This window comes from Anopheles funestus, chromosome 3RL (assembly GCF_943734845.2).
Source record: "Anopheles funestus chromosome 3RL, idAnoFuneDA-416_04, whole genome shotgun sequence".
NCBI classification, from domain to species: domain Eukaryota; kingdom Metazoa; phylum Arthropoda; class Insecta; order Diptera; family Culicidae; genus Anopheles; species Anopheles funestus.
This window is the reverse complement of record NC_064599.1, coordinates 75,425,475-75,450,613: the sequence shown is the minus strand read 5'-3', so window position 1 is coordinate 75,450,613 and position 25,139 is coordinate 75,425,475. Positions and strand designations below refer to the sequence as shown.

The following is a 25,139-nucleotide window of genomic DNA, read 5'->3' as shown; positions in this document are numbered from 1 at the left end:
AACATTTTGAGTGTTCAACCTTGATTCGTGTGGTATTATTAGAGTGGCGATTAGAGAATATTGTTGATTAATTGAAAATTCTTAAATTATTGCCATTCTAAATCCAAATGATATTCCCAATCAAAGCCATTTTCTTCTTTTCTGCTGCTTCAGGGGCTTCTTTCTGCATCCAACTCGGTCGGTATCCAACGGATCGCCAATCTTTAACCTGTGGTCGATAGATGGCACCAATGGCTATATTTTCTTCTTGGACGGCCATGCCCTCAGATCTCTGTGTCAGAAGTTATTCGAGGAACCAAGTTCCATACCCTGTTTGAGAAAATGTACAATTTTCCTCATTTTTGCACCAAGTTTTGCCTATAACTTGGTCGGTATCCAACGGATCGCCAATCTTTAACCTGTGGTCGATAGATGGCACCAATGGCTACATTTTCTTCTTGGACGGCCATGCCCTCAGATGTCTGTGCCAGAAGTTATTCGAGCAACCAAGTTCCTTACCCTGTTCGAGAAAATGTAAAATTTTCCTCATTTTTCTGCAATTCAGCAAAATTTTTAAATGTGATATAATTTAATGCGAATTTGTTGCAATAAGTTTCTTTTCACTCAAATAATGCTTTAAATTAAAAAAAGAATAAAAAATCAGAAAAAAATTTCAAAAAAAATTTTTACTCGAAAATTTCATAAGGCTTACCCCTTACGTTTTTTTTGAAAAATTTTGCAAAAAAAATGAAATTGATTTATTTTGGTTGGTCGATAGATGGCACCAATGGCTACATTTTCTTCTTGGACGGCCATGCCCTCAGATGTCTGTGCCAGAAGTTATTCGAGGAACCAAGTTCCTTACCCTGTTTGAGAAAATGTAAAATTTTCCTCATTTTTGCACCAAGTTTTGCCTATAAGTTGGTCGGTATCCAACGGATCGCCAATCTTTAACCTGTGGTCGATAGATGGCACCAATGGCTACATTTTCTTCTTGGACGGCCATGAACTCAGATGTCTGTGCCAGAAGTTATTCGAGGAACCAAGTTCCATACCCTGTTTGAGAAAATGTAAAATTTTCCTCATTTTTGCACCAAGTTTTGCCTATAACTTGGTCGGTATCCAACGGATCGCCAATCTTTAACCTGTGGTCGATAGATGGCACCAATGGCTACATTTTCTTCTTGGACGGCCATGCCCTCAGATGTCTGTGCCAGAAGTTATTCGAGCAACCAAGTTCCTTACCCTGTTCGAGAAAATGTAAAATTTTCCTCATTTTTCTGCAATTCAGCAAAATTTTTAAATGTGATATAATTTAATGCGAATTTGTTGCAATAAGTTTCTTTTCACTCAAATAATGCTTTAAATTAAAAAAAGAATAAAAAATCAGAAAAAAATTTCAAAAAAAATTTTTACTCGAAAATTTCATAAGGCTTACCCCTTACGTTTTTTTTGAAAAATTTTGCAAAAAAAATGAAATTGATTTATTTTAATGCCAATTGGTTGCAATGGGTTTCTTTTCACTCAAGTAATGCTTTAAATAAAAAAAAGAGTGAAAAATAATAAAAAAATAAAAAAATTAGAAAAATTAGAAAATTTCATAAGGCTCATTTTTGCACCAATTTTTGTCTATAACTCGGTCGGTATCCAACGGATCGCCAATCTTCAACCTGTGGTCGATAGATGGCACCAATGGCTACATTTTCTTCTTGGACGGCCATGCCCTCAGATGTCTGTGCCAGAAGTTATTCGAGGAACCAAGTTCCTTACCCTGTTTGAGAAAATGTAAAATGTTCCTCATTTTTCTGCAATTCAGCAAAATTTGTAAATGTGATATAATTTAATGCGAATTTGTTGCAATAAGTTTCTTTTCACTCAAATAATGCTTTAAATTAAAAAAAGAATAAAAAATCAGAAAAAAATTTCAAAAAAAATTTTCACTCGAAAATTTCATAAGGCTTACCCCTTACGTTTTTTTTGAAAAATTTTGCAAAAAAAATGAAATTGATTTATTTTAATGCCAATTGGTTGCAATGGGTTTCTTTTCACTCAAGTAATGCTTTAAATAAAAAAAAGAGTGAAAAATAATAAAAAAATAAAAAAATTAGAAAAATTAGAAAATTTCATAAGGCTCATTTTTGCACCAATTTTTGTCTATAACTCGGTCGGTATCCAACGGATCGCCAATCTTCAACCTGTGGTCGATAGATGGCACCAATGGCTACATTTTCTTCTTGGACGGCCATGCCCTCAGATGTCTGTGCCAGAAGTTATTCGAGGAACCAAGTTCCATACCCTGTTTGAGAAAATGTAAAATTTTCCTCATTTTTGCACCAAGTTTTGCCTATAACTTGGTCGGTATCCAACGGATCGCCAATCTTTAACCTGTGGTCGATAGATGGCACCAATGGCTACATTTTATTCCTGGACGGCCATGCCCTCAGATGTCTGTGCCAGAAGTTATTCGAGGAACCAAGTTCCATACCCTGTTTGAGAAAATGTAAAATTTTCCTCATTTTTGCACCAAGTTTTGCCTATAACTTGGTCGGTATCCAACGGATCGCCAATCTTTAACCTGTGGTCGATAGATGGCACCAATGGCTACATTTTCTTCTTGGACGGCCATGCCCTCAGATGTCTGTGCCAGAAGTTATTCGAGCAACCAAGTTCCTTACCCTGTTCGAGAAAATGTAAAATTTTCCTCATTTTTCTGCAATTCAGCAAAATTTTTAAATGTGATATAATTTAATGCGAATTTGTTGCAATAAGTTTCTTTTCACTCAAATAATGCTTTAAATTAAAAAAAGAATAAAAAATCAGAAAAAAATTTCAAAAAAAATTTTTACTCGAAAATTTCATAAGGCTTACCCCTTACGTTTTTTTTGAAAAATTTTGCAAAAAAAATGAAATTGATTTATTTTAATGCCAATTGGTTGCAATGGGTTTCTTTTCACTCAAGTAATGCTTTAAATAAAAAAAAGAGTGAAAAATAATAAAAAAATAAAAAAATTAGAAAAATTAGAAAATTTCATAAGGCTCATTTTTGCACCAATTTTTGTCTATAACTCGGTCGGTATCCAACGGATCGCCAATCTTCAACCTGTGGTCGATAGATGGAACCAATGGCTACATTTTCTTCTTGGACGGCCATGCCCTCAGATGTCTGTGCCAGAAGTTATTCGAGGAACCAAGTTCCTTACCCTGTTTGAGAAAATGTAAAATGTTCCTCATTTTTCTGCAATTCAGCAAAATTTTTAAATGTGATATAATTTAATGCGAATTTGTTGCAATAAGTTTCTTTTCACTCAAATAATGCTTTAAATTAAAAAAAGAATAAAAAATCAGAAAAAAATTTCAAAAAAAATTTTCACTCGAAAATTTCATAAGGCTTACCCCTTATGTTTTTTTTGAAAAATTTTGCAAAAAAAATGAAATTGATTTATTTTAATGCCAATTGGTTGCAATGGGTTTCTTTTCACTCAAGTAATGCTTTAAATAAAAAAAAGAGTGAAAAATAATAAAAAAATAAAAAAATTAGAAAAATTAGAAAATTTCATAAGGCTCATTTTTGCACCAATTTTTGTCTATAACTCGGTCGGTATCCAACGGATCGCCAATCTTCAACCTGTGGTCGATAGATGGCACCAATGGCTACATTTTCTTCTTGGACGGCCATGCCCTCAGATGTCTGTGCCAGAAGTTATTCGAGGAACCAAGTTCCATACCCTGTTTGAGAAAATGTAAAATTTTCCTCATTTTTGCACCAAGTTTTGCCTATAACTTGGTCGGTATCCAACGGATCGCCAATCTTCAACCTGTGGTCGATAGATGGCACCATTGGCTACATTTTCTTCTTGGACGGCCATGCCCTCAGATGTCTGTGCCAGAAGTTATTCGAGCAACCAAGTTCCATACCCTGTTTGAGAAAATGTAAAATTTTCCTCATTTTTGCACAAAGTTTTGCCTATAACTTGGTCGGTATCCAACGGATCGCCAATCTTTAACCTGTGGTCGATAGATGGCACCAATGGCTACATTTTCTTCTTGGACGGCCATGCCCTCAGATGTCTGTGCCAGAAGTTATTCGAGCAACCAAGTTCCTTACCCTGTTCGAGAAAATGTAAAATTTTCCTCATTTTTCTGCAATTCAGCAAAATTTTTAAATGTGATATAATTTAATGCGAATTTGTTGCAATAAGTTTCTTTTCACTCAAATAATGCTTTAAATTAAAAAAAGAATAAAAAATCAGAAAAAAATTTCAAAAAAAATTTTCACTCGAAAATTTCATAAGGCTTACCCCTTACGTTTTTTTTGAAAAAATTTGCAAAAAAAATGAAATTGATTTATTTTAATGCCAATTGGTTGCAATGGGTTTCTTTTCACTCAAGTAATGCTTTAAATAAAAAAAAGAGTGAAAAATAATAAAAAAATTAAAAAATTAGAAAAATTAGAAAATTTCATAACGCTCATTTTTGCACCAATTTTTGTCTATAACTCGGTCGGTATCCAACGGATCGCCAATCTTTAACCTGTGGTCGATAGATGGCACCAATGGCTACATTTTCTTCTTGGACGGCCATGCCCTCAGATGTCTGTGCCAGAAGTTATTCGAGGAACCAAGTTCCATACCCTGTTTGAGAAAATGTAAAATTTTCCTCATTTTTGCACCAAGTTTTGCCTATAACTTGGTCGGTATCCAACGGATCGCCAATCTTTAACCTGTGGTCGATAGATGGCACCAATGGCTACATTTTCTTCTTGGACGGCCATGCCCTCAGATGTCTGTGCCAGAAGTTATTCGAGCAACCAAGTTCCTTACCCTGTTCGAGAAAATGTAAAATTTTCCTCATTTTTCTGCAATTCAGCAAAATTTTTAAATGTGATATAATTTAATGCGAATTTGTTGCAATAAGTTTCTTTTCACTCAAATAATGCTTTAAATTAAAAAAAGAATAAAAAATCAGAAAAAAATTTCAAAAAAAATTTTCACTCGAAAATTTCATAAGGCTTACCCCTTACGTTTTTTTTGAAAAATTTTGCAAAAAAATGAAATTGATTTATTTTAATGCCAATTGGTTGCAATGGGTTTCTTTTCACTCAAGTAATGCTTTAAATAAAAAAAGAGTGAAAAATAATAAAAAAATAAAAAAATTAGAAAAATTAGAAAATTTCATAACGCTCATTTTTGCACCAATTTTTGTCTATAACTCGGTCGGTATCCAACGGATCGCCAACCTTTAACCTGTGGTCGATAGATGGCACCAATGGCTACATTTTCTTCTTGGACGGCCATGCCCTCAGATGTCTGTGCCAGAAGTTATTCGAGGAACCAAGTTCCTTACCCTGTTTGAGAAAATGTAAAATTTTCCTCATTTTTGCACCAAGTTTTGCCTATAAGTTGGTCGGTATCCAACGGATCGCCAATCTTTAACCTGTGGTCGATAGATGGCACCAATGGCTACATTTTCTTCTTGGACGGCCATGCCCTCAGATGTCTGTGCCAGAAGTTATTCTGCGGGAGAATAGTCCGGATGAGGATCAGATAACGGTCCTATCGTGCGATAACGTGTCGATGCTGTCCCTGTGTTACAAAGCACATGGTAAACTTGGTAGTTTTCATATCATTGTTAAGCTTCAAATACTTAATTCAGGACTAGTTTAGATTAAATATGGCTAGAATTCAGAGGACTTTCTAGTAGCAAACACTGACTATCTAACGGTATGATAAAATTAAGCTAAGTAAGCAAGAAGTAGAAAGCTAATTAGTTGCGCGAAGAATAAAATAGCTCTAACTATTTCGTATGATGAATATACTACATATCAAAATATGCCCACCATTGCATTGCGAAGATTTCCTTTTAGAAGAAAATTTAGAGAAAGATTGGCCATTGTGTCGAATGACCAGGTCAAGAAAGAAGAATAAACAAATAGAAGATTTGGAACTTCGTTTTAATCTATTTAATTGATGGTGAAGCTGCCCCAAAAATATATCCTCGCCAAATATTTTCCAACTGAAATGAAGCTGATGGTTTATTGCAGCAATCGAAAGATTAAGTTAAACATCTGCATGCCACGATCGTTATGATTAATGTTATGGAACCACTTTTTTTAGAGCTTACAATAATTGTCGTTTGAAGCTGATCTATCTTCAAATGGACAGATAATCAGAAATAGGCCAGTCCGGTCGAGACACGCATGTTCGTAAATCATCTTCAGATTGTTTTTTTTGCCAGTCTTTTTGGTTCTAATCGTTCCGGGCGCCATATCTACACCAACCGATGGTAGATTTAGTGGCGAACCTTCGCAACATGGGACACTATTTTTAAACCAACTAATCGAACAACGTGCGTTTCGGTGTGCCGTAGGAGGTAGCAACGATCGGTTGGATTAGCAGCTAGACGCATTCGAAAGGAAGAAAGCGAAAGGCCAACCAACCATCGTCGGTATGTGGCGCGTGGCGTAGCATCGGACGCATCTGTAATGTTAGTCGTATACGTCTCGTCGTAAAACTCGTGCTACACTAGAACGTCACAAAAACGGCAAACGTGCGGCACATTACCGCGGTTCACTTTCGCTTTGGGCGGAAGATAAACGTCTGGCAAAATTTCAAACTGTCCGCCAAAAATACCCGGTCTTTATTGTCGGCCAACTGTACGAGCTTGTCTCACGGTATTGCGCCGTAAGGGACGTTTTGAAACGTGGCCCTAATGGGGATGGTTAATTGAGGTAGGCCCAGTACGATCGCGACTGACGCACCTGTGTATCAAGTATCAGACAATACCAGACAGCGATCTTTGACAATTGACTCTGGTAGTAGATCTTGAGCTATCGGGAATTCTCGGGAAGTGTCTCCTATTTAGCATCTAGTGCATTATAGCTTCTTCTAGACGCTTGAAGATGATGCAATTTCACCTTTTTAAGATGAATTCTAGTAGCAAACCTGCAAGATCTTTGTGTTTGAAATAGCTAAAACTAATTATGGATCACAAAAGATCCCTAGCAGAAGTCCACGTAAACACTTTCTCCGATTGCTGATCAGCTGTTTACAATTCGTTAAAGATCGTATGTGTAAATTTAGAACTCGAACAATTATTTCTGCGTATCGTTATACCTCTTATCTTGAGCTCTATGCAAACTGCATTAAATTGTAGTCCTTCCAAAATCGCACCCGAAGTCAGCCACGTTTACATACTCCTTTAACCGCTAACGATCGTACGAGAGATAAATAAATCTCCAGCACTAATTTATGCCCGATGTTTCGAACTCTTCCAAACCATTACTGTCCGCTCGGTGTAACTTCATGCCATTGGCCTTTTTCTTTCGATAAATCATAACGGTGATCGAGCGTGTGTACATTGCGGTGTTTTCTAAATAAACTAATTCAGTGGTAAGCTGCTTTACTAGAGCAATAGTAACACTGGGGCACCTATGCTGTGACATATTTCCGAACTCTGCCGAAACGATCAACGGTTTCCCAAGCTAGCTGACGCTTGCGCACTGCCGTCCATTTTGTTCATTTTGCAAGATGAATTCATCTGTTCGCTAGGTCTTTCTAATACGCTGCGAACGAAATTTAGTTTGAGTTGATGTTCGCATGTCGTCGGGAAGCAATTAACGGAAATTAATTAAGTCGGTGTTTTTACAGTTTCCAAGACTCGAAGATCCAAGAAAGAGTGCGCACTTTTAGTACAAGGTGTATTGATAGTTTGAAGACGCATCAATCTCTAATAAAGAGACTGTTCCTTAATTTCCAAAAGAGTAACAAGAATTTTCCGTCTTCTAAAATAAAAAAAAATCTCAAACCACCCGAAAACGTTCAAACCATTTGTGTCCGCCGGTATTGTTCGCGTGAGTTTGTCTTTTTTTTGTGTGTGGTGTTGATATTTGAAGTCGATCTGCTGTTTGGTGTGAAATAAGGTGAAGATAAAAATACAATTTCCTGGTGCTGTCCCTACTTGAACCGAACTAGGGTAACAGTTCACTAAAAGTCACGTGGCAGATTTAGAGCGTGATCGTTTGAAGTGAGAACAAAACGATCGTGCAATTGGTTTTGTTGGTGAAAGATTAGCACTGGAAACAGTAATGCTGGAAGACGAAGATTCTGATCGTATCGAGAAGATCTGCCCGATCTGTAAAAAGGAAGCCTTTAAAAGATGTGCCCGATGTGCGATGGTGTACTACTGCTGTGTGGAACATCAGCAACAAGACTGGAAGCTGCACAAGGCCACCTGTCATCCATTTAAAGTAGGTCCTATCGTTTGGGGAGTGATTAAAAAAACATTCCAAAACTACTCGATATTTATATCAAGCAAATATTCTTTAAAACATTGAAATCGAACAATAGTGGTTCAGTTGAAATGTTACTGAAAGAAGTAATGTACATATTTTGTTTCAATTAAGCAAAGCAATAATGGCCGGTGATTCCCTATTTCCTATTTTGTTCTCGATTAGATCTGCTCGAATGAACAGTATGGGCGGTTTCTGGTGGCAACGAGAGATATCAAAGCAGGCGAGATCATACTGAAGGAATCGCCGCTCGTACATGGACCGGCACAAATCACCGGTCCGGTTTGTGTCGGATGTTTGCAGGTGAGTAAATATAGTGCATTCAGTATAGATTAATGGCCTTTTTTATTATGTTAGTTATATCGTTTAAGTTTAATAAAAAAAGAGGGTCATGCGTTTGTCATCTAAAGTTACGCTCATTTTGTTTGAATAATGTTTGTCGCTGAAATTATTATTATAAAGTTAACGCCTAAATGTATGCAAATATTACAACAAAGTATGAAAACGAAGTATTCACTATCTATAAGGAACCGAAGATATACTATCTAAAAACAGAACTACTGGAGAGCATACGACGATTCAATAGATTTTGTGATCATAAATAATGCCACGAATTTTTTCTTGTCTAACAAATTGTTCCCCCATCGTAAGGTTAATTGCATATGGGAAGAAGCTGGACGTGAGGTAATGGAGACACTTCGCCGCCATGCTTGGGAAAACGTTGTTAGATGACGAAACAACCGCTGAAATGTAAATGGCATAAATGATCGAACGATCGACAGCTTGTTCTGGCAAAAAATGGCAAAACGAAGAGTATTACATACAACTTAGAAGGCAGAAAAAGAGCTTGTTCTGAATAAGGTGTCTCTTTTTAAATAGTTGAACGATCAAATAATGCAACTAAACTCACATGATCTTCTCACAGGGTAGTTAGCGAGTTATAAAGCATTTACTGCTGGAACTATCGATTCATTACAGTCTGGAATATCATCTAATATGTCCTATTTTCTTTTAAGTATCTCTAGGTACAAGCCTAATCTCATTACTGTGGGCTTCGACATCTGGGGCACGATTTGCATTCGCATACCGAACATTCCTGGGATTTGCGGAATACATCTGTGACGATGTGTAGTTCCGATTAAAAAGTCAATTCTCAAGGATGCTGTTGAAATAAGAATTTCTATCTGGCTATCTAGTCACTAGTTGTTTCCCGATGGATTCATTGCATTGATGAGAGCTTAAATGGTCAGCCTTATGAGCAGCTAATCGCTTGATTAGTTTTCATCTTCACATATATTTTAATGCTCCAGGTGATACGATAGTCAAAATAAAATCATGTAAAACTAAATACTAGTACTAAGGGACAAGCTTATATCAGAACGAAAATCCTACAATGACAAACCACCAGGCTCTCAGGTAGAAACTTTTGGGTTACAACCAATATTGCAACCTGAATAAATTTATCCACTTAACACAGCTGTCGCAAAAGTCAAAGCTGGACTATCAAAACAGCATGTAGCATGTGTACCCACAGATGCCAGACAGAAAAAAATCTTGAAATCAGATACGGCTGTGGTCTGTTTACAGCTGATAAACACCTTTAAGTCGCGATCAAATGAAAATGCTATGAAGAATTGTCGTATTTCTCCGTGTAGAAAGTGCACCTATTTGTCAAAAAGTGGCCTTCCAAATCAGCGATTTTGGACATTGTAATGTTGGAAATTCAGTAGTTCTGCTACGGGAAGCAGAATATGTTACTACAATGATACCGAACAACCTAACCCGTAAAGGTTTTTGAGGCAATGAGAGTTAAAAATATTACACTTCCAAATCAGATTTATACGACAAATAATCAACAAATTATAGTCACTTGTTGAACATAAAAACGAAATAGAAAATAAATTTAACTACCAGTTTTGAGTGTTTGCTACAACAAAACTTTGCTTTCTGGTTACATTAGGGATTGGAGGAGAAAAAGTACCAAGAATGTGAACGCTGCGGATGGCCTGTCTGCAAGAAATCCTGTCAAGATCAACCAGCGCATCAGGCGGAGTGTAAGTTTACCATCGGCCGGGGCAGTAAGGTAAGTTGTGAACAATTAGTTGAATAAGATATTTATGATTCCATTGAAAAGATGACTAATTTAAACGTCTCCGTTCCAGATTTCAATCCAGCACTTCTATGTGCCTCATCCCACGTACCAATGTTTGATGCCAGTGCGATGTCTTTTGCTGGCGGAAAGTGATCCTGCCCGATGGGAAGCACTGTTGCGGTTGGAATCGCACGAAGACGAACGGCGTGGTTCGCAACAGTGGCGCAACGATCGAGAAGGAGTGGCAAAACTGATTCCACGGTGAGTTTTGTGGATTGTAGTTTTTCCGTACTTGATGCTGACTGAGTGCAATCCGATTGTGTTGTAGCTTTTTCAAGTGTGAAAATAAATGGGATGAGGATGAGATCCTGCGTGTCGTGGGCATTATTCAGGTGAATGGACACGAAGTGCCACTGATGGAGCCGTCCTCGGTAGCGATCTACAACATGGCATCGATGTTGGAACACTCGTGCCGTCCAAACCTTTCGAAGAGTTTCACGAACCGTGGGGAAGTTGTTATCTGGGCACCGAACGCGATCCGGCGCGGTGATCGACTCAGTATCTGCTATACCGATGTGATGTGGACAACGGGCAATCGGTTGGAACATCTGCAGCAGACAAAGATGTTCCGCTGTGAGTGTGAACGCTGCAATGATCCGACCGAGTATGAGACGTACTTTAGTGCGCTGCGATGTTCCGGCTTTCAGAAGGACTCCAAGTGCAAAGGATACCTGCTGCCGGTGGATAAGGCACAATGGACCGGAGAATGGAAGTGTTTGCGGTGCTCGAAGGAGGTAACGGGTGCGGCTGTTTGTCAGATATTGGAGCGTGCTCGCATCGATCTGGAAGCGATGGAAAAACATCGGGAAGATCATTGCAACAAGTACATGAAGCACTACTCGAAGTGGCTCGCACCGAATCATCAGTTCCTGGTGGATGTGAAGATATCGCTGTCACAAGTGATCGGAGGCAATAATCCGGAAGCGATCAGGAAGATCCCGTACGATAAGCTGATGAACAAGATTAAGGTATGCCAGGACTTGATAGCGTTGTTCGAGAAGATTTGTCCAGGTATGTGATGTGTTTAATTATACAATAATTATAATGATACAAGAACAATTATACAAGAATTTTCATCACATTAATGCATTTGCTTACTGTTTTGCAGCGGAAGCACGAGCATTCGGAGCCACTCGGTTCGAACTTCATGCAGCCTTGGCCGAGCTTGGGCGACGTTCCACAGAATCTAACAATTCAGCTGCAGCAGCTGTACAGCTAGAAGATTCCCTGCACAACGCCAACGAGTGCATACGAATGTTGCTACACGAACCGTCCATGCTGATGGAGAGTAAAATATGTGCTCAGGCGCGTGTTAATGCAAACACCCTTAAAGCATTGCTAGGAATCAAGGAATAAGATCACACAGAAAGGATCTTAATAAACTAGACAGAGCGAGAGAGGAAGACAAAGGTAGAGATTCAAAAGATCGGTATGATAAGTCGGCAGAAGAAAAGCTATAAAAGATAAGAATGATGAAATGGGAATTTCCAGTAGGACGAATTGTAGATGAACAATTAAAGAAACAAACAGTTTAAATTAATCCTACGGCAAGTCAAAATGGGCAACTCGCTAGTTGAATATATATTGAGATATTTGTTAAATAGTTAGACATAGCCAATAAGTAGACCTATTGGCTATTCACTGACCGCATCCGAAACCAAAACATAAGACCGAAATGATACACGATACAGCAAAAAGGCTGTTGGGAACATTTTCCGTTACGATTCTTTCACCAGAAAATGATATTAAAATTAGTTTTAAAAGATCAAAATATTCTTTCGCTTTACTTCAAGAAGTTGCTGACAACTTCAACTGTATTGCTCTCAATACAGGTCAGATCGGCACCTCCGTAACTACCCTCGATAGACTCCAGATATTTGATTGACCTTATTTCTCTTACCATACCTCATGATTGAGCCCTCGTACTACTAAACCGTTCGTTAATGACTCATCGAAATTGGATTTTGCAGCTTGTGTATCTGTTTATCTGTTTGATTTTCCCATGTGCTGACCCAAATTAACAATTCCTATGCGTATAATACGAATAGCTGCCAAAGGCAATGACGTAAATGTGTGTTTAAACAGATTCTTTGGCAATATCTGGCACATTTCCGATTATTGAACAATACAATGTGTCTGATTTGTTTATCACAAACGCTTATACAAATATGCGTTTTCTACTGTTAAAGGTGAGATAAAAATCATTTAGTATGTGCAAAACATACTGCTACTGAACGATATCGGAGCTATGAGTAAATAAAGAAAAAAGAATCCTTTCTCAAAGTCTTTTGAGGAAATAGAAACAATTTTTTCACGTTGTATAATATTTGCTATATTTGTTCAGCTTATTGTCTATAACAATCCAGCCAACCATTTCTTGGCAATCATTGGCACCGGTCTTCAAGAGATGGGATTACACTAAATTTTATCAACAGTGTAATGATTTACTCGATCATTTCTTTTTTCAATATTGAATTCCCGTTTGGTTACGAATGAAGCTTCGAATGCTGGGTGCACTAATCTTAGCGAAACCGGCTGGCAAGGCACCGTTACAGTCGGGATTGGTGAAGGAAACGATTCCACTCAGTCGTCGACCACACACCAAAGCGCCACCACTGTCTCCTTCGCAAACGTCCACTCCATTTCTGTACTTGGCACAAATCATACTGTGGCGTTGAAGTCATAATTTGGACATTAGTCATAATTTGTGCAACGTTTCATCAACAGGCATACTTACTTAGACGTAATTGGTTGAGCAGAGGGGGTCCACGATGCAGCACAAGTACCCTGCGATACGATGTACATGTAGGCGAGGCGTAAACGGCTTGTAGGTGCTGGTCCGTTAATGTTTGTACGACCCCATCCAACTACGTAGCAAAGTGTACCAGCCGGTAATTCCGCGCCTTCGAGTACTATCGGAGCCATGTTTGGCTTTCCAACGAAAGCGTTCCTGGGTACCGTTAAGACAGCTACATCGAAATCAGACGTTCCGGTTGCTGCATTGGGATTGTAATTGGGATGAACCACTATCGTGATCACCGGAATTGTAAAGCCCCCTGTGTAGGGAGATGTGCTACCTCCGTATAAAGTGATCTGCAAACATACGTACGTTAGTCCTATGATTAGTTTGGTTGAGCAGATAAAAGTTGCGTTACGACTTACCATATTTGGAATGTTACGAACATCATACGCGCAATGTCCTGCGGTCAATGCATGGGAAGGAGTAATGATGCTAGCACCGCACGCGTATTGCCTACCAAGCCATAAACTCATTAAAAATTTGTTGCTAGCAATGTTCATTCCGACACCGTTGACAATACGTCCAGATTGTGATACGCCATCCGTGTGAGTCTCGTCATTAGCATCTACCAGCACAGCATTGCTGCAGAACAGTCCCAAAAGCACTAGACCGATCACTTGCTTCATGGTTCGTTCACTACAAGTATGGTTGCGATCCAAATCCGTGTTCGTATTTAAATCCCAAAAATCCATCACCTTTTCAACAGATGTTTTTCCTACACATGTGATGGAAGTTTTGGCTTTATTTAACAGCGTCATATACATGCGTGTATATGCGGTAAACGTAGCTGCATGTTGCTAAAACGAAGTTGTTTTCTTCCACTAGGATATACAGTAGACATGCAATAATGTACCTTCTTGAGAAAGTTTCATCTGTTCAAATAGCGATGAGATCGAATCTTATATATTTGTTTATTTAATACTACGGTCTCTGCCGTATTATTGAGTTAATCTTCGACTAGGTTTTTTCATTCTGATTAAGCATTTCCTCCTACCAAACTGCCTTATCACGAATGTTGCTCAAATAAATTGTCTCAAGGATTTGTTCCAAAACTTTTGCACAATATGAAAGTTTGGTATACATATTAGACATCGTGCTGAAATGAAGTTATACTCGTCTTTTTCTTCTTCTTCATGACCTGCTCAGGAGTACGTCGCGAAGACACGCACAAGACTCAAAACCGTTTCCAGGAAACTTGATCTAGGGCTGACGTCCTCCATTCACGGCTGCATCTGAGCTCCGACATGTTCGACTCCTCCTGTTTGGGTCGCTGACGAGCACCTTCCTGATGGGGCATGAGTCCGGCATCCTCATCACTTGCCACAGCCATCGTCTCCTCCCGGTTTCGACAACCGTGAAGATATCTGCAGCGTTGAACAGCTCAGCTAGCTCGTGGTTCATTCTCCTTCTCCACACGCCCTGCTTGCACACATCGCCATAGATAGTCCTTAGTCCTTAGTTTTAGCTTTGTGTACGCGTCGCACAACGCCGCAGATGTCCGTAGTTATGTATGAGACATCCTATGTGTTTTCGTACTAGACACACAAGAGCTCCAGAAATTGAACCTGAGCCGATAAAGATCGATGAAACTTGTACCGCGTACTTGTGCAGGAAGCTGAGGAGCTTCGTCGGGGGTCGCGTGTTGCAGTACGAGACGAACGAGGGTGTTAAGACGATCAGCAATACAGCGTGCGTCCCACAGGGATCCCTCTGCCTCCAGGAACACAATTCACCGGCTTTGCAGACGACATCGCCCTGACAATCACTGGCGAGTCCATCGAGGAAGTAAAAATGCTAGCCAGGGACGCAGTTGGCAGAAGGCGTCGATACTGCTAGGCTCAGAACGCATTGAGTCTGCCAGAACCCTCAAGTACCTTGGGGTTAAAATCGACGACCGACTGAGATTCAAGGACCACCTGAAGCAAGCCTGCCAGAAGGCTATGAAAACGGCAAACACATTGGCATCAACGGCCAACATAGCAACGTCTGTGTTGAGATATGTAGCACCAGTTTGGTCGCACATCCTAACAGTGAAGAAACACCAAAACGCTGTGACCAAGGTGTATAGACGGCTTCCCATGCATGTTGCTAGAAAGCACATGAGGAGGAACCCTTCACTGCAGCCGAGAGGAAAGCCATTAGAGCTGCATCAATGCAGAAATGGCAGATCATGTGGAGCAGAGCATCAAACGGGAGATGGACCTTCTCGTTGATCTCCGATTTGTCAAGACGGTTGGGAAGGAGACATACATACTAGAGACTACCTGCACAGGTTTCGGCACGCTTCCTCAGGTCGGTGAACAGCGATTCGCAACGGACGAAGACGAGAGGGCGGAACACGTCTTGTTCCACTGTCCAAGATTTGCCGAGGAGGGCCAGCAGCTGAACAGCAGAAGGGGCACGGAGGTATGTCGAATAAACCTCGTGCAGTTGTTGCTACGGAGCGGGGTCCTGTGGGGGAAACGATCTCAACATCCATCCGCCAGATCCTGGAGAGGCTTTAACAGAAATGGAGATATCACCAGCCAAATGGTTGTGTGTGACCCCGTCACTAAACGCTCAGCAATTGTCGCGTTTGCGAACGCAATTCAGAAAATTTTTTCGACACTCCAAATAAAAAAAGCGAAAAGTCGCTACACGTGTATTTTCAGTGAAAAATCGCTATTCGAAGCGCGACTTGACGCCATGACAATTTTCTGTAATGGCGGCCAGGATAGGTCGATTTTGCTGGCAATAACAAGAAAAACAAATACAAATTCAAAAATTAAATCGTTTGAGTGTCATTAAATATTGTAAAATTTAAAAAAATCGAGTGCCTGTTTATTTTTTAAAGTACGCGTGCGTGTTGTATATAATTATTGTGAATATAAATACTATTTTTAAAACAGAAGAATGGCTGTTTATTCGAAAAAAAAATCTGTTCACGTGGACATTTCCAAAAGAAATCTATAAATATGCATCTCCTAAGGCTATAGCCTTAGCTTTTTTGAGTAATTTAACAAAATTTTCTAAATTGATTGATTTTAATGCGAATTGGTTGAAATGAGTTTCTTTTCACTCAAATAATGCTTTAAATAAAAAAACGAATAAAATATAATAAAAAAAATAAAAAAAAATCAAAAGGCTTGAAAATTTTCCTAAGGCTATAGCCTTAGTTTTTATTTGAGTAATTCAGCAAAATTGTGTATTCTATTACGAATGGGTTGAAATAAGTTCCTTTTTACTTAAATAATGCTTTAAAAAAATTATAAAAAATAATCAAAACATTTTAAAAAAATCTATAATTTTGCCAACCTTCTGAGGCTACAGCCTTAACTTTTTTTATGTATTTTAATGCGAATTTGTTGAAACAAGTTTCTTTTCACTCAAATAATGCTTTAAATGAAAAAAAGAATAATAAAATATTAAAAAAATCCAAAAATTTTCTAATCTCCTAAGGCTTTCGCAAACGCGACAATTGCTAAGCATGTAATGACGGGGAGAGTGTTTTGTGTACAGTATTGTGACGTACAGTGTGATGATCGCGTGCAAAGTGGGTAAAGAGACTAGGTGGGCTTATAGCTTTGGCGCGGTAGACATATTGAAAACCAATTAGAAGTTTGTGGGTTCGATTGTGATACATATATTTTCACTCACACACATAGCACATTCCGAAGGATTCGCTCACATACATTGACAAAAAATCGAACCCATAAACGTCAAATTTTAATTCATTTTTCTACAGCGCAGCTGTCAAATCGTTAGGGATAAGCCCACCTGATATCTATACCCACTTTGATCGCGTGTGTAAATGATGATAGCACGTAACAACGCGGACTAAGTGCTCCCAAGAAGTAATACCGCGAGGTAATTCCGTGAAAGGATGCCAAGGGACCAAGGATAGTTTTTTACTGGGTGAAAATCCCATGTTCGCCATAGTGGGTGTCTTTTGAAGATTTAAAACTTCTTGTAAAAAAAAGAAGAAAAAAAACCCTGTGCGTAACCAGCACAACACCATGTGTTTGATCCCGAACGTCAAAAGCGTTTGACATCTCCTCTAGGCGATGTTTTCGATGGGTTGTTTCGATCTTCTTTTTTTATTTTGATTTGCTTACCGGATAGACGTGTGATATGAAGTGTGAATACTAAAACCGCGTTTTGATCTACAAATACAACAGTCTGCTTCGTTGAACACAAACGCTTGTGCAAACATGATCATACTTCCTACTATTAAAGGTGAGATAACGATCGTTTAATCTTTACAAAAGGTACCGCTACATCTTCTTCTTCTTGGCTTTAACGAGCCTTCTTCTTGGCTTGGGGTCACGCCGGCCATTTCTGGCTTACTAGACTTATTTTTACCACGTAGCCGGATAGTCAGTCCTTGCTACGGGGGGACGGTCCGGATGGGATTTGAACCCGGTCCGGCCGTGTGGACTGGCGCCGTTTATCACATGCACCACCGGACCGCCCCTGCTACATACCGATAACGGAACTATGAGAAAATGAAGGAAAAAGAATCCTTTCCCATAATCTTTCAGGGAAATAGAGACTATTTTTTCACAGAATAGATCTTTATAACATCAAATCACGCTGGTTTTGTACCCATTCGCCGTCGGTTGAATAACAGTTGTTTTATTTGTTCAGCCGGTTGTCAACAACAATCCAGCCAACCAATTCTTGGCATTTTTTTTAGCAACACACTACGAAGATATCTGCGTGGCAATCTGTAATGGTAAAAGAAAAAATCTTTTTTTGTTGATGATGCTGCTCCATAGCGGATTCATTTGCACCGGTCTCCATATGATAGGATGGCACTATATTTTATCGACAGTGTAATGATTTACTCGATCACCCCGATCATCTTTTATCAATATTGAATCCCCGTTTGGCTAGGAATGAAGTTGCGAATGCTGGGTGCACTAATCTTAGCAAAACCGGCTGGCCAGACACTGTTACAGTCGGGATTGGTGAAGGAAATGATTCCACTCAGTCGTCCACCACACACGAAAGCGCCACCACTGTCTCCTTTGCAAACATCCACTCCATTGCTGTACTTGGCACAAATCATACTGTGGAGTTGAAGGAAACGATCGTAATCGATCGCACATTAGTCATAATTCGTGCAACGTTTCATCGACCTGCATACTTACTTAGACGTAATTGGTTGATCTGGGTATGGGGTCCACGATGCAGCACAAGTACCCTGCGATACGATGTACATGCTGGCAAAGCGTAAATCACTTGTAGGTGCTGGTCCGTTAATGTTTGTACGACCCCATCCAACTACGTAGCAAAGTGTACCAGCCGGTAATTCCGCGCCTTGGAGTACTATCGGAGCCATGTTTGGCTTTCCAACGAATGCGTTCCTGGGTACCGTTAAGACAGCTACATCGAAATCAGACGTTCCGGGTGCTGCATTGGGATTGTAATTGGGATGAACCACTATACTGATCACCGGAATTGTAAAGCCCCCTGTGTAGGGAGATGTGCTACCTCCGTATAAAGTGATCTACAAACAAACGTATGTTAATCCTGTGATTAGTTTGGTTGAGCAGATAAAAGTTGCGTTACGACTTACCATATTTGGACTGTTACGAACATCATACGCGCAATGTCCTGCGGTCAACGCATGGGAACCAGTAATGATGCTAGCACCGCAGTAGAATTGATTATCATAACGCATACTCAATGCAAATTTGTGGCTGGCAATGTTCACTCCGACACCGTTGACAATACGTCCAGATTGCGATACGCCATCCGTGTGAGTCTCGACATTATCATCTGCCAGCACAGCATTGCTGCAGAACAGTCCCAAAAGCACTAGACCGATCACTTGCTTCATGGTTCGTTCACTACAAGTATGGTTACGATCCAAATCCGTGTTCGTATTTAAATCCCAAAAATCCATCACCTTTTCAACAGATGTTTTTCCTACACATGTGATGGAAGTTTTGGCTTTATTTAACAGCGTCATATACATGCGTGTATATGCGGTAAACGTAGCTGCATGTTGCTAAAACGAAGTTGTTTTCTTCCACTAGGATATACAGTAGACGTGCAATAATGTACCTTCTTGAGAAAGTTTCATCTGTTCAAATAGCGATGAGATCGAATCTTATATATTTGTTTATTTAATACTACGGTCTCTGCCGTATTATTGAGTTAATCTTCGACTAGGATTTTACATTCTGATTAAGCATTTCCTCCTACCAAACTGCCTTATCACGAATGTTGCTCAAATAAATTGTCTCAAGGATTTGTTCCAAAACTTTTGCACAATATGAAAGTTTGGTATACATATTAGACATCGTGCTGAAATGAAGTTATACTCGTCTTTTTCTTCTTCTTCATGACCTGCTCAGGAGTACGTCGCGAAGACACGCACAAGACTCAAAACCGTTTCCAGGAAACTTGATCTAGGGCTGACGTCCTCCATTCACGGCTGCATCTGAGCTCCGACATGTTCGACTCCTCCTGTTTGGGTCGCTGACGAGCACCTTCCTGATGGGGCATGAGTCCGGCATCCTCATCACTTGCCACAGCCATCGTCTCCTCCCGGTTTCGACAACCGTGAAGATATCTGCAGCGTTGAACAGCTCAGCTAGCTCGTGGTTCATTCTCCTTCTCCACACGCCCTGCTTGCACACATCGCCATAGATAGTCCTTAGTCCTTAGTTTTAGCTTTGTGTACGCGTCGCACAACGCCGCAGATGTCCGTAGTTATGTATGAGACATCCTATGTGTTTTCGTACTAGACACACAAGAGCTCCAGAAATTGAACCTGAGCCGATAAAGATCGATGAAACTTGTACCGCGTACTTGTGCAGGAAGCTGAGGAGCTTCGTCGGGGGTCGCGTGTTGCAGTACGAGACGAACGAGGGTGTTAAGACGATCAGCAATACAGCGTGCGTCCCACAGGGATCCCTCTGCCTCCAGGAACACAATTCACCGGCTTTGCAGACGACATCGCCCTGACAATCACTGGCGAGTCCATCGAGGAAGTAAAAATGCTAGCCAGGGACGCAGTTGGCAGAAGGCGTCGATACTGCTAGGCTCAGAACGCATTGAGTCTGCCAGAACCCTCAAGTACCTTGGGGTTAAAATCGACGACCGACTGAGATTCAAGGACCACCTGAAGCAAGCCTGCCAGAAGGCTATGAAAACGGCAAACACATTGGCATCAACGGCCAACATAGCAACGTCTGTGTTGAGATATGTAGCACCAGTTTGGTCGCACATCCTAACAGTGAAGAAACACCAAAACGCTGTGACCAAGGTGTATAGACGGCTTCCCATGCATGTTGCTAGAAAGCACATGAGGAGGAACCCTTCACTGCAGCCGAGAGGAAAGCCATTAGAGCTGCATCAATGCAGAAATGGCAGATCATGTGGAGCAGAGCATCAAACGGGAGATGGACCTTCTCGTTGATCTCCGATTTGTCAAGACGGTTGGGAAGGAGACATACATACTAGAGACTACCTGCACAGGTTTCGGCACGCTTCCTCAGGTCGGTGAACAGCGATTCGCAACGGACGAAGACGAGATGGCGGAACACGTCTTGTTCCACTGTCCAAGATTTGCCGAGGAGGGCCAGCAGCTGAACAGCAGATGTGGCACGGAGGTATGTCGAATAAACCTCGTGCAGTTGTTGCTACGGAGCGGGGTCCTGTGGGGGAAACGATCTCAACATCGATCCCCCAGATCCTGGTTGTGTGTGATCCAGGACTAAATGGTTGTGTGTGACCCCGTCACTAAACGCTCAGCAATTGTCGCTTAGCGGATAGACGTGTGATATAAAGTGTGAATACTAAAATCGAGTTTTGAACTACAAAACTACAAACAGTCTGCTTCGTTGAACACAAACGCTTGTGCAAACATGATCATACTTCCTACTATTAAAGGTAGGATAAAGATAAAGATAGAGATAAAGATCGTTTAATCTTTACAAAAGGTACTGCTACATACCGATACCGGAACTATGAGAAAATGAAGGAAAAAGAATCCTTTCCCATAATCTTTCAGGGAAATAGAGACTATTTTTTCACAGAATAGATCTTTATAACATCCAATCACGCTGGTTTTGTACCCATTCGGCGTCGGTTGAATAACAGTTGTTTTATTTGTTCAGCCGGTTGTCAACAACAATCCAGCCAACCATTTCTTGGCATTTTTTTAGCAACACGCTACGAAGGTAACTGCGTGGCAATCTGTAATGGTAAAAGAAAAAATCTTTTTTTGTTGATGTTGCTGCTCCATAGCGGATTCATTTGCACCGGTCTCCACATGATAGGTTGGCACTATATTTTATCGACAGTGTAATGATTTACTCGATCACCGCGATCATCTTTTATCAATATTGAATTCCCGTTTGGCTGCGAATGAAGCTGCGAATGCCGGGTGCACTAATCTTAGCAAAACCGGCTGGCCAGACACTGTTACAGTCGGGATTGGTGAAGGAAATGATTCCACTCAGTCGTCCACCACACACGAAAGCGCCACCACTGTCTCCTTTGCAAACATCCACTCCATTGCTGTACTTGGCACAAATCATACTGTGGAGTTGAAGGAAACGATCGTAATCGATCGCACATTAGTCATAATTCGTGCAACGTTTCATCGACCTGCATACTTACTTAGACGTAATTGGTTGATCTGGGTATGGGGTCCACGATGCAGCACAAGTACCCTGCGATACGATGTACATGCTGGCAAAGCGTAAATCACTTGTAGGTGCTGGTCCGTTAATGTTTGTACGACCCCATCCAACTACGTAGCAAAGTGTACCAGCCGGTAATTCCGCGCCTTGGAGTACTATCGGAGCCATGTTTGGCTTTCCAACGAATGCGTTCCTGGGTACCGTTAAGACAGCTACATCGAAATCAGACGTTCCGGGTGCTGCATTGGGATTGTAATTGGGATGAACCACTATCGTGATCACCGGAATTGTAAAGCCCCCTGTGTAGGGAGATGTGCTACCTCCGTATAAAGTGACCTGCGAAAAAACGTACGTTAGTCCTATGATTAGTTTGGTTGAGCAGATAAAAGTTGCGTTACGACTTACCATATTTGGAATGTTACGAACAATATACGCGCAATGACCTGCGGTCAACGCATGGGAAGCAGTAACGATACTAGCACCGCAGTAGAATTGATTATCATAACGCATACTCAGCGCAAATTTGTAGCGGCGAATGTTCACTCCGACACCGTTGACAATACGTCCAGATTGCGATACGCCATCCGTGTGAGTCTCGACATTATCATCTGCCAGCACAGCATTGCTGCAGAACAGTCCCAAAAGCACTAGACCGATCACTTGCTTCATGGTTCGTTCACTACAAGTATGGTTACGATCCGTATCCGTGTTCGTATTTAAATCCCAAAAATCCATCACCTTTTCAACAGATGTTTTTCCTACACATGTGATGGAAGTTTTGGCTTTATTTAACAGCGTCATATACATGCGTGTATATGCGGTAAACGTAGCTGCATGTTGCTAAAACGAAGTTGTTTTCTTCCACTAGGATATACAGTAGACATGCAATAATGTACCTTCTTGAGAAAGTTTCATCTGTTCAAATAGCGATGAGATCGAATCTTATATATTTGTTTATTTAATACTACGGTCTCTGCCGTATTATTGAGTTAATCTTCGACTAGGATTTTACATTTTTTATAAGCATTTCTTCCATCCAAATTGCCTTATCACGAATGTTGCTTAAAACAAATTATCTCAAGGATTTGTTCCAAAACTTTTGCATAATATGAAAGTTTGGTTGTACATATTAGATCTAGGGCTGAAGTCCTCCACTCACGGCTGCATCTGAGCTCCGACACGTTCGACTCCTCATCGGGTGGCTGACGAGCACCTTCTTGGTCCGGCATCCCCAACCATCGTATCCTTCCGGTTTTGACATCCGTCAGGATATATGCACCAGTGGCGGATCAAGCTTCTCGGAGGCCCCAAGGGGAATGGTAATTGGGACATCAAAACTAAAGAGAGTAGCACTGTCTTCCTCATATTATGCGGGATGTCTGTGAGCTCCCATATTCAGTGAAACCTCTGTTTCCCTGTCCATATTCAGAGATTTAACTCTCCCTAAATTTGCCTTTCGATTTCTGTGAGTCATATTGGCATTTGGAAATTTTTTGGGGGTTTGTGGTTGTTTGGGCTATTGGTTAGAATTCTAGCTTATGTTTTCTTATGAAGTTCATGATTTGTTTAATTGTTTTATCGTCCCCTTCCTTCCAGTGTCTTTTTAGATCTTCTAAGGACAGCCCTAATGGCAGGTATTTTTTGCATGAAAAGATCATGTGTCTGGCGGTCTCTGGCATTTCGCATGTGTTGCAATTTGGCTTTTCTGCGATTCCCATTTTATGTAGCCAATATTTGGCTAGATCGTGTCCTGCTAAAATTCTATTCATTTTGGTTCGTATGGTTCGTCATTATAGCAAATTTATTGTATAAACTAATATTCATGTACCCATATCGAATTTCCATGTACTTCGAATGTGTGCGCAATATCGTTAATACTTGAAAGTTATAGAGTCAGCTTCCCTAATTTTGCATTTAGCATTTCGAGCGACATTTTGAAAGAAAATATTTCACTAGTTTTTATGTTTTCTCAACAAATGAAAGAACTTAAGTCGAAAATAAATGTAACCCATTGTACCTTGAATGAATGGTATGAGTTGTAAGTTGTAAAGTTGTAAAGTTGTAAAGTTAAAAGTTTGGGTGCTCTGAAAAGCTGATGTGCATACCCGGGAATGTCGGTCGTAGAAATAGAGTTTTAATTTTACAAAATTGACCATTAAAAAAACGGGTAAATTAAAATAAACTTCGAAATTAAATTTGCTTCGAAAATTTTCACCACCATTCGAATGTATCGTATACAATAGTGTTGAAGAGTTCAATTCTCCAGAAGCTCAACATCGCAACAAAAAAAATAACAAAATCTCTTTCCGTCAAAACTTCGTCACGTACACGTCGTGTCCGATCGCACTGTTCCGAGTTATTAAAGGAAATTTGCTCAAAAATGGCATTTGGAGATGTAAAAACCGCAAACGGGCTGAAGGAATTGGACAAATTCCTTGCTGATCACAGCTACGTCGAAGGGTAGGTGATAAAAAACCTAGGTTTTAAAATTGAGGTTAGAATGAGGAACCCTGCTGACATGCAATCTGCTTTTCTACCACTTCCGTACAGATTTACCCCGTCGAAGGCTGATCTCTCTGTTTTCGATGCCTTGGGCAAAGCTCCTGCCGCTACTTATGTGCATGCGCTGCGTTGGTATAACCATATCGCATCATTCAACACTAAGGAGCGCTCGGAATGGGGCGGTCAAGCACTGCCGCAGGTTGCCGGTGGAAAGCCGACAGCTGCTGCACCGGCCGGCGGTGACGATGATGATGTGGATCTGTTCGGTTCGGAGGACGAGGAGGAGAGTGCGGAAGCGGCAAAGCTGAAGGAGGAACGTTTGGCCGCGTACAACGCGAAAAAGTCGAAGAAACCTGCCCTAATCGCCAAGAGCTCCATCTTGTTGGATGTGAAACCATGGGATGATGAAACCGACATGAAGGAAATGGAGAAGAATGTCCGCAGCATCGAGATGGATGGGCTTTTGTGGGGCGCGGCTAAGCTCGTACCCGTCGGTTACGGCATTCACAAGCTGCAGATTTGCTGCGTTATCGAGGATGACAAAGTTTCGGTAGATTTGTTAACAGAGAAGATTGAGGAGTTTGAGGATTACGTGCAGTCAGTCGACATTGCTGCATTCAACAAGATTTAAATGTGAATGCTATGTATTTTGTTGTGTACCTCTTGTTTCTTAAGTTTCTTCCGGCCGTTCTTGTAATGGCGATAACAATTGAATAAATGTAACTCATTTTTAGACGCACTATACTAATGAAATAAAAGTCCGAAAGAACGGAATCAGCT

The 25,139-nt window shown here is 40.5% G+C and overlaps 4 protein-coding genes and 1 long non-coding RNA gene across 9 annotated transcripts in view; 2 read left to right on the top strand and 3 right to left on the bottom strand.

Moving 5' to 3' along the window:
- LOC125767025 (SET domain-containing protein SmydA-8) overlaps window positions 1–25,139 on the top strand; it is a 31,056-nt gene that overhangs the window by 2,696 nt on the left and 3,221 nt on the right. The window contains exons 1-6 of one of the 3 annotated variants that reach the window (XM_049433248.1): window positions 7,535–8,224; window positions 8,432–8,569; window positions 10,227–10,349; window positions 10,429–10,619; window positions 10,687–11,429; window positions 11,527–11,809. In XM_049433248.1, the coding sequence (XP_049289205.1) occupies window positions 8,063–8,224; window positions 8,432–8,569; window positions 10,227–10,349; window positions 10,429–10,619; window positions 10,687–11,429; window positions 11,527–11,774 (1,605 nt within the window). In that variant the 5' untranslated portion in view covers window positions 7,535–8,062 and the 3' untranslated portion in view covers window positions 11,775–11,809. Of the gene's footprint in view, window positions 1–7,534; window positions 8,225–8,431; window positions 8,570–10,226; window positions 10,350–10,428; window positions 10,620–10,686; window positions 11,430–11,526; window positions 12,190–25,139 lie in introns of those variants that run through there. The other 2 variants (XM_049433247.1, XM_049433249.1) reach the window with 2 other exon arrangements.
- On the bottom strand, window positions 219–6,555 carry LOC125767119 (uncharacterized). Its single transcript, XR_007418736.1, has 3 exons — window positions 3,985–6,555; window positions 2,175–3,079; window positions 219–398 (listed from the first exon to the last, which is right to left on the bottom strand). It is a non-coding gene; the product is annotated as an uncharacterized LOC125767119 (long non-coding RNA).
- LOC125767069 (trypsin 3A1-like) lies at window positions 12,817–22,808 on the bottom strand. Of its 3 annotated transcripts, none has more exons than XM_049433317.1 (3): window positions 22,263–22,808; window positions 13,156–13,511; window positions 12,817–13,084 (listed from the first exon to the last, which is right to left on the bottom strand). In XM_049433317.1, exons 1-3 carry the CDS (start codon window positions 22,662–22,664, stop codon window positions 12,883–12,885), a joined length of 960 nt encoding a protein of 319 aa, XP_049289274.1. In that variant the 5' UTR covers window positions 22,665–22,808; the 3' UTR covers window positions 12,817–12,882. The 3 variants fall into 3 exon arrangements, with proteins under 3 accessions (XP_049289274.1, XP_049289275.1, XP_049289273.1); XM_049433318.1 differs by lacking the exon at window positions 22,263–22,808 and adding an exon at window positions 13,581–14,789; XM_049433316.1 differs by lacking the exons at window positions 12,817–13,084; window positions 13,156–13,511 and adding exons at window positions 21,451–21,753; window positions 21,835–22,193 and having other exon boundaries at window positions 22,263–22,806.
- LOC125767070 (trypsin delta-like) lies at window positions 17,967–19,987 on the bottom strand. The gene is made up of 3 exons (XM_049433320.1): window positions 18,779–19,987; window positions 18,351–18,709; window positions 17,967–18,269 (listed from the first exon to the last, which is right to left on the bottom strand). Exons 1-3 carry the CDS (start codon window positions 19,178–19,180, stop codon window positions 18,068–18,070), a joined length of 963 nt encoding a protein of 320 aa, XP_049289277.1. The 5' UTR covers window positions 19,181–19,987; the 3' UTR covers window positions 17,967–18,067.
- LOC125767087 (probable elongation factor 1-beta) lies at window positions 24,152–25,094 on the top strand. Its single transcript, XM_049433343.1, has 2 exons — window positions 24,152–24,317; window positions 24,408–25,094. Exons 1-2 carry the CDS (start codon window positions 24,238–24,240, stop codon window positions 24,988–24,990), a joined length of 663 nt encoding a protein of 220 aa, XP_049289300.1. The 5' UTR covers window positions 24,152–24,237; the 3' UTR covers window positions 24,991–25,094.